Here is a 9,722-nt window from a genome sequence, read left to right as displayed (position 1 = left end):
AAAAACCAGATTGGACTGGTTTTTGAGGCAAGTCGAAGCCAATTTAGCAACGTTGCAGGATGGCGAGAAATTGTAATTCATGGTCTGCTATAGCTTCTGGTAGAGGTTGTAGTTTGTTTTCATGTGACCATTTAATGTTTGTCACTAGGACTATAGCTCCCACAACTCAGCCCCAAGATGCGTGCCCTTGTCACAGAAGCTTTGTAGTAATTATATTTTTATTCAAATATTTGCAGTGGATGTGGTTCACAATCTCTACTGGCTGGGTATTTTTTTAAATGGAGCAGTGTATTGGTTTGTATTACCGTATCTCTGTCTCTCTCCCTCCAGTGATAGTTTTGGGAGGTTTGAGAGCGGATCAAAATATCAGCAAATCTCATGGCATCCAGCTGTTGGGTAACCAACCAGCAGGGGGCCCATGCAGTAATATGCGGCCAGGGAACAGGAGGTTACTGTGCATGACTGTTTTCGTCTCCCCGGGGGAAGGTTGATGCCGCATTGGATGAATTTGGTTGATGACTCAACCCTGCCTGGCCCGCGGATTTGATGGCTGTCGTTTTGGAGAGGGTGTGTGTGTCCAAGTAATGGAGTTGCCTGTAGCGGAAGTCAAAGAGGGTGTGCGTGTACATGAGGGAGCTGTGCTGACAGTCGAGTGAGTGTGTGTGTGTGTGCGGGGGGGAGGTCACTGTTATTTACACAGAAAACGTGGGGGTTCTGCGGGGGTGGCGTGATTACATCACAGTGCTGCTATGCACCTCTCCCGCTTCGTCCTGCCAAACTCCGTGTCCTTCCGCCCCGCTCAGAAGAGCACTTGTGGATGGACCTTGCCAGCCGCCCCAAACATATCTTCTTGGCAGCTACCTCCTGTGTCTCTGGCAACAGTTCACTGGGCTCCTTTGACATTTAATCCTGCGGATATTTCTCAGCGGAAGTCATTATCCTGGCTGGAGCACACAATGGCCCATCTGAGAGGCAGGGAGAAAACAGAGTGGCATTATGCGAGTGAGCCGCTGACGCTGATCTGAGATCAGCCGTGGATCGGCCTGCAGGCGTTGTGCCTTTACCCTCACACAAATCCAATAAACCTTCAAGAATTAAGAGTCATGTTGGGGTGTAATTTATTAATTAAGTGAAAGTTTTAATTATATGCTACACCGCATTTAGGCTAATCCTGCTGTAGAGTTGAAGCAGAAGTGAAAGCAGTGTGTGCCCATTCGCAGTTTCATTTGAATACACATTTGTAAGAGCGTGGTGGAGCCTCCCTGTGTGATACAAAGTTGTTCCTGAACTGTGAGCAGCAGAGTTCATGCTTCATTTTACTGTCAAATGCAAGAATTTGTCAGGAGAGACCAGGATAGGGAACATTCATTGTACAAAAATCTCTTTCTCTGGAGATGCACCTCAGACATTGGTCACAAATGACGCACATCCCACGGCCTGCATAACTCAGGAAGTTCACGGTCTCAGAATTGAATGCAAACTGCACCTGTTTCCTTCCAGCCTTACACACAGGACAGATGGGAATCCCATATGTACAGCACTTGTATGTCTTTGGCCTTCTTGCTTTAGGGGTTAAGATAAAGCTCGCAATTCGGTCCTTTTGTGGTAATACTGGTTTTGCACAAAGCTCTTGCAGGTCATGTGACACAGTTGTGATTTTAATGCCGCCTTCCGAAAACTGTAGTGTAATTACTGGTTTGAGCCGCCTTGCGGCTACTGTTGAACATTGCCATAGATGTGAACAATGACGGTAATGCAAATACATGGTGTGTTGAGAGGCATAGAGGTTACCAAGAGCTATTGATCGCTTTGCATATTTGTTTGGGGATTTCAACATACAATTTGGCGAGGCGAGTTGTCTTTGAACTGCAGGTTCTGCACAAAGCCCTTAAGAAGACAGAACTTTGACAGTGTGGCAATGTGACAATTTCTGTATTAAAGTGCTTCTGTCACCTATTTCCAGAAGGTTCTACTTCATCTGCCGTCATCTCCTTGTCTTCTGGCCTAATAAACTTTATGTGATACAGGTCTGTGAATGGCCATATTCGATTGTTCATGTCTGAGGTCTAGTATATTTGTTTAGAAAGAGATGCTGAACTGGCTGAAAGCTGGTGTCTCTGGCAGCACAGTTATCCCTCACCTGTTTCAGGCAATTAAAAGGATTTAAACATTTGAAGGTACTGATTAGCACCATCACATCACATCATTGGCATTTGGCAGACGCTCTTATCCAGAGCGACGTACAGTTGATTAGACTAAGCAGGAGACAATCCTCCCCTGGAGCAATGCAGGGTTAAGGGCCTTGTTCAAGGGCCCAACGGCTGTGCGGATCTTATTGTGGCTACACCGGGATTGGAACCACCGATCTTGCGTGTCCCAGTCATTTACCTTAACCACTACGCTACAGGATGGCTGGTGTTTACAAAATCTCCAACCTCAGTTGTCAATTCCAAAGCCACCGCTTTTCGCACCATGGCCAACAGGTCAGGCTCAGATAGACATGAGTGAGAGGAAGACACTTCATATGCAGGTGAATTATGAGTACCCAATCAGCCAGGGTGGGTCACAGGCACGCGTTATTGTGCCAGCCAGCGGAAACCCTCCCTTCCTGGGCGACACTAGCACCGCTTATGCTGCCCTGCTGGGCTACTGGCTACCGTCTGCACTGGCATGTTCTGGATTCACCTGCCTGGTTTATGAGCAGTCCTTCAGCTGTGTGATATGTGCAGCTGAGAAGACCCTCTAAGACTGCTGGGTATTGCCACCCTCTTTGCTTTATGTGACAAAAGTTTAAACTGATCCAGGATTCGTTCTGAAAGCACATAATCCACAATTTGTGTTTTTGTTAATTAATGATTTACATAACAGCCAACAGCTAAATAGACACTAACTAATCAATCAAATGCAAGTATGGCCCAACTGGTTGACATTTCAAAAAGTTACATCATACCAAAGTGCTAAGTGAGTGCTCAAATTAAGTCACTTTTATAACAGCATTATATTATATATATTTCTTTAAACATTCATTTCTATATTTGATGTGTTAAACATAATATGGAAACACTGGAAATGCTATTTTAAGCAATATATGTTTAATAGTATAACTAATAAAAAAAAATGTATTGTCCATTGGAATGGACATCAGATGGAAAGAGAACCTAAAGTCGATTTATATTGTGAAAATATACATAAATATACATATACGACACAAGGTATTGTCACAGTACAAAAAGTTAGTATTTGTCAGAAACAATGTTCATATTCAGGGTACACAGCAATAGAGGTCCTGAAATTAGTCTTTGGATGGTACGGATGAGAACGAGGATGTAGCTGAACCCGTGATAGCCTACTCGTTTCTACATATAATATGAGTAAGAAAAAAGTTTATACAGTTTTAAGCATTTTCAACCATGAAAACACTGGTTTAAGCAGGTGGTTTTAATGTTGTGGCTGATCAGTGTATGCTTCCATGGTAACCTTTATTTAAAATGTAAGAAACAGAAACAGAATCCAGATGTATGCCCCTCCAAAGGAAACTGCTCATTTAGATGACACCATTTATTTTACTAATTTGTTTAATTCTTCCACAAAGCTGTCTAAACCTGCCCACGGGCAAGGTTGTGTGGACTCCTGACACAGTGAAACAACGCAGTTCAAGGCAATGATTATTATTAGAAAGTGTACTAATAATTTTCCCCATCAGCTTTGTTTTGTCCCTGCCTCCTGTGCTAGCCTGCTGTTATTCTCCCAGCTCCACCATTTGTTCTTTTTCCCACGGCCGGCTCTGCCTGCCTGACGTAGCTGAGGCTTATCTGGACAATGCTTGGGATAGCTCTTCACGAGGGTGCCGGGGAAATGCGGAGCGTGCACCCCTGCATTTCAGGGAGAGCAGGGAGGTCGCTGCGTTTAGAAGAGAGAGGCCGCAGAACAGTAGAGCCCTAGTATAAAGAATGTTCCGGTGCCAGCCGGGCAGCGATTGACGGGTCGGTGACAGATGGTGGTGCCTGTTGCCGAGCCGTCAGGTGACAGCTGTACTAGAGCAAGGCGGTGCTTCGTCTGTAGTTCTCAAACTGAATCCTTTTTTTCATGGCTGGAACTGCACAGCCAATGCTTTTCTTTCTTCAGGTTTAGTTCCTCTTCTGGGAAATTGTGACAAATCAACAAAATATTTACCACATTTATTACTTTGAGCTAAAAGTTATATATTATCAGGCAGGAAATAATTGGTTGCCACGTGTTATATTTATACGAACTTTGATGTTCTAAGATTAGGGACAAGCTATGTAAGATTTCAGTACTCTTGTGAGCAAACATCCTGTAACCATGTATTAGTGCTCTTGTAACCATGGACTAACTGTCCCACAATGTTATCACCACATTGCTTTTATTTTGAGTGACTGATTCACCAATAGTTGTATTTATTACACCTTTTATATCCCGCAGGTTTATTCCATTCAGGGCCTTTGATCTGAGTCATGTGATACAGAGGCCTGCTTGGATCCTCTCTGGAGCATGTGGCCTACGCTTGGGAAATCAGTGGGTAGTGACCTAGGCACCTTTCCAGGTGACAAAGAATCCTACACTGATCAGCCACAACATTAAACCAGTTTCTTCATGATTAAAAATGCTTTAAACTATATAAAGTTGTCTATGAACACTAAATATTTAATGATATGATATGTGTACTTATATAAGCAGATAATCATAAGTGAATTGCATTCAAAAGTTAATTGTAAATGAAAATGGAGGTCTTGTAAGCTCATGTGGGGGTGTGGGGGGGGGGGGGGGGGCATTGTTTTGTTATTTAAATATGTTGCTACATACTGGTGTTCATGATCTTAATGCCAATCTTAACAGATGCTCCAGGACCTGTATAATATTTCAAATTTTAAAAAAACAAAAACCACCCACCATACATAAAAATGCATGGCATCTAATCCTACATCAGTTTCACCCTTCTTCCCTCCATTGGAATTACATGGTACTGCATGTGATGAAACATGTAGGAATAGATCCCATGCATTTTGAAATATGGCGAATGTTTTTTTTTTTTTTTTGTAATATTAAACATACAGGTCCTGGAGCACCTGTTAAGATAGACGTGATCATGAACACCAGTATGTAGATATTTAAATAACAAAACAATGCACTACTTATATAAGCATACATATCATATTATAAAATATGAACTGTTTACAAATAAGTCTAATTTACAAGACAAGTTTATACAGTTTAAAGCATTTTCAATAATGAAAAAACTGGTTTAAGCAGGTGGTTTTAATGTTGTGGCTGTTCAGTGTATGCTGCCATGGTAACCTTCACATGAAAATTTAAGAAATAGAAACAGAATCCAGATATATACCCCTCCAAATTAAACTGCTAATTTAGATGACACCATTTATTTTACAAATTTGTTTTGACAACCTAAGTATGTAATTCTTCCACAAAGCTGTCTAAACCTGCCCACGGGCAAGGTTGTGTGGACTCCTGACATAATGCAGTTCAAGGCAGTGATTTCACAGCTCCATAAAAAAGTTTTTATGGCCTGTTTCCATAAAGGGCCTTGTCAGCCTTTTGCTGTGAATGGACGTAAACCCAGGGAGCTTGGCCACTCCCTAAAATCAAATACCATCTCTACTGACTCACTCTGCTGTCCTACCGCCAATTTGTGTTCCCCTGGTAACATGACACACACCCTACAGTCAGGTAATGGGAAGGTGGACCATTGTTCAATTTTCCTGGTTTAATATGTCTTTCAGAAACACACAGCTACAATTATCCAGGAATTAAAGTTTAAACTGAATTTCAAAGGACGACTGAAGAACTACCATGATTTAAAACACAAGAGTAATTATACACCACAAGTGTACACTACACTATTCAGAATCACTGTATGTGGTCCCAGAGCTAGATGAAGGGTTGTGTTCTCTCTGAAAGGAGTTTTTTTTTAACTGAACTGAACCCACTCAGACAGACTTGTATCCCTAGCCCTTTCTGAGGGAAGGGGCCTCCTGGTTGTAACCCTCTGAAGAGGCTGAAGTAGTTGTTGGGGACTCCACCACCTCCAAAGACCTCACAGAAGGGTTATGGGCTGCCAAACAGAACGTGATGATTCCTCTAAGGCCCGCCGAGATGGTCTAGACTTCTCACTGCCTAAGTTAATGTGGAGTGACATACAAACACCCTATTCCTAACTGGGGGCTGTTTAAGCAGCCTCGCCCTTCACTGGCAGTCCTGGACCCTTCGTCATGCTTGAATTCCAGGAGAGCTCAACATCCATTTTAAACGGGCTGTATGGTAAACTGAGGTATTGAGCAATGTTAGTGCATGCAATTCCAAGGGCGTGGTAACTAAACAGGTGGGAGTGCCAAGTGAATCAATTCCATGAAATCAGGAAAGCCTAACAGGAGATGAGCCCAGCGGAAGTCATGTGGTGTGACCTTTGTCATAAGTGGTGGCCCTTTTGTACATGCATGACGAAATCACAGATGTTTGGTTATCTAGAGACTTGGCCTTGACAGTTTCATTCTGGGCTACTCGAGGGTGAGCACAGGAAGTGGTTCTTTATTTAATGAATCAGTCATGTTTAGTCTTCAGTCTGTGTCACTGACTTGCTATGATCACATGCCTTACATGGTCCGAACAATGGGCGGAATGTCTTAGCTGGCACGATTTCCCCAGACGTGAGTTCTAATTAACAGTTTAGCTAAGCTGTAATGCCAGCGATGGTAATAGACTGAACCTGCATTTGAACACCTGTTAAGCTAGTCAGGTCATGACAGGAAACTGCAGTTAAATATGAAACCACAATGGTTTCTAGAAACAAAGACTACAGAAACAAAAGAAGAATAGTGGTGTCAAAGTGCATAAAAATCTCAGAAAGCCTGTTTGTGTGTCTTCATAATGATCCCAACAGTGGTTTTAGACATTAATGCAGATGGATTGAGAAAGATGATGTAATCTTATGGACATATATACATATACACACATACTCACCTAGCACTTTATTATGAACATGTTTACTTTATTGCACCTACTTATTACTGTGATTATCTCATCAACCATTTGTGTGGCAGCAGTGCAATGCATACAATCATGTAGATACGGGTCAGGAGCTTCAGTTAATGTTCACATGAACCATCAGGATGGGGAAAAAATGATTGTTGGTGGCAGACAGGGTGGTTTGAGTATCTCAGAAACTGCTGATCTGATTTCATGCACACAAGTCTCTAGAGTTTGCAAGGAATGGTGTAAAAAAATAAATAATAAAAAATTAAAAAACAACCAGTGAGCAGCAATTCTGCAGACAGAAACGCCTTGTTAATGAGAGACTGGTCAAAGCTGATAGGAAGGGGACAGTAATGCAAATAAGCACACATTACAACAGTGGTATGCAGACGAGCATCTCTGAACACACAATGCATCATAACTCTACGTAGATAGGCTACAGCAGTAGAGGTATAAAAAAATAAGTCTAATAAATACCTAATAAAGTGCTCACTGAGTGTATATAGCGTGTGTAATATTCATATGCACAAGAGGGGGAAAAAACTGAATCGTACCTCCCGCTCACCCCATACAAACACACACACACACACACACACACACACACACACACACACACACAAAGCCTTCCCATACCCTCCCACCCAACCAAACTCTATGTAGTTCCTGATTACTTCACTAAGTGCTGATGCATTCCATTCCAAATGACGTCGACTGGGAAGGGCAAAAGGCGGATATAAAGTGTTCTTCAGACTGTTCATTCAAACCATTCATCCGTCCACTGTGTCCTCCAAGTGAAACTAGGGAAAATTCTCGCGGACTGAAACCACTCGTTTCAGAGAGAAAAAAATTGAATACCATGAAAATGTCCGCATCCGAGCTGAGTAAGGTTCTGAAGGAGGGAGAACTGGAGAAGAGAAGCGATAACCTCCTCCAGTTTTGGAAAAAGAAGACGTGTGTCCTCACGGAGGATAGCCTGAACATTTACGCCGACAGCCAGAAGAAGTCGAAGAGCAAAGAACTAAAACTGCAGTCGATCAAAAAGGTGGACTGCGTGGAGCGGACGGGCAAATTCGTCTACTTCACAATCGTCACCACTGACAATAAGGAGATTGACTTCAGATGCACAGGCGAGGATAACTGTTGGAATGCCGTTATCACAATGGCTCTGATTGACTTCCAAAACAGAAGGGCCATTCAGGATTTTAAAACACGACAGGAGACCGAGAGCACTTCGCCCGGGCAGCAGGAAAGGCGGATGGCAAGGGCGCCGTGAGAAAAGCTGCCGCAGTGCTGTCAAACGAATGCCATTGGTAAGGCGCGTGCGCTTGCGGTTCTTAAAAAGTAAATTACTCTCATGTCAAAGAATGTTTAGCATGTGCATATCGACGAAACTCTTTAAAACGACATTCTAATTCATACAAAAAAAGAACCATATAGGGCCTTCCTCCATTAGCCAACTGTGCATTTTTCGCACAGCACCTTATCAAAAAAAGAAACAGTCGGGAGAACAAATGTAACCTAATGATGAAAGGCTCATCGTCAGTGATACTATTTGATACAAGTTTACCTTTTGAGTAAACTTTTGAGTACCCCCCCCCCCCCCCACCCCCACCCGAATTTTTAATGTTGGTTAGCTGATACAATTACCACTTTATACTTGTTATCATGCTGTATGAAACATATAAAAAGCTATCGAATGTGATGTCCAAACGACTTATTTCCTTAATTTATCTCTGTCCTTTCCCAACAGTTACTCCTGTACCATGTTGTTCTGGACCATGACGAATATTTGGACCAAACGAAAGCGGACTCTGGTCAGAAGATGAAATGAAGGATTGTTCGGGACAGACGCGCGCCCTCGAGGAACTTCGGATAGCTTATCCTTGAACCTTATGGCTTCTATCAAAAGAAGAGACAATTTCAAAACTTGCTACCAAAGACTGAATACTATACCCTTAAGCGTATGCTTTGATGGGAAAAACGCCTTGCGAATGACAGTATATATTTATTTATTTTTTTGCAAAAAGTGTTCTGTATGAGTACACAAGGGTTGTATAAATTATTTACTATTTCATCGTGTATTTATTTAAATGTTTTATAGTCCACTGTTTTGTTGCATTTGCTTTGATAATTTAAATCATGATGTGTTACACGTCGAGAGCCTAAGTGCTTTTAGTTGTTCGGCTGAACGAAACCTACAACTGTCATCACATTATTTTCAGTGATGTCTGAATGAAGTCTCTGAATAAAGTCTCTAAATAAAAGCGCGAGTCACGTGCCATCATTTCAGAACGAAACCTGGCAAGGAATCGCGGTGCGCTTTATAGACCATTTCGATGTCTTAATCCCACCCCTATATCAGATTTAAAGAAATCCTCTGTTGGCGAAACCATTCATCTCATCTCCCAGGTACCAATGGATAAACAAAACTCAAAATCTGAGGAAAAAAATCCCCACTGTCAGATGACTTTTTTATCAATGTCTTCATTCTGCCACCTCCCTTTGGTGGAAGCTCTCCTCTATCCATGTAAGACTAACGTGTACACTAAAAGCAAGAGTGAAATGGACTGTGTCAATGCTAAAAATTGTAAGAAAGTGGGAGATTCATGCTAGATTTCCATGGTAACTCCATACATTGTGTTAGCTAGTTAATCTAACGTCATTTGAAATGCGGTTCTTATTGAGCAGACTTTAAAATAGTACAGTACACAAAT

The 9,722-nt window shown here is 42.1% G+C and overlaps 1 protein-coding gene across 1 annotated transcript; it reads left to right on the top strand.

Moving 5' to 3' along the window:
- Positions 1-7,734: 7,734 nt before the first annotated feature.
- On the top strand, positions 7,735-9,272 carry phlda2 (pleckstrin homology-like domain, family A, member 2). Its single transcript, XM_061246652.1, has 2 exons — positions 7,735-8,318; positions 8,759-9,272. The coding sequence occupies exon 1, from the start codon at positions 7,865-7,867 to the stop codon at positions 8,279-8,281; it is 417 nt and encodes a 138-aa protein (XP_061102636.1). The 5' UTR covers positions 7,735-7,864; the 3' UTR covers positions 8,282-8,318; positions 8,759-9,272.
- The last annotated feature ends 450 nt before the right edge of the window (positions 9,273-9,722 follow it).

The sequence above is a fragment of the Conger conger genome, chromosome 6 (genome assembly GCF_963514075.1).
Source record: "Conger conger chromosome 6, fConCon1.1, whole genome shotgun sequence".
NCBI lineage: Eukaryota > Metazoa > Chordata > Actinopteri > Anguilliformes > Congridae > Conger > Conger conger.
Note: the sequence above shows the minus strand (reverse complement) of the source record. Positions and strands in the feature narration are given on the sequence as shown.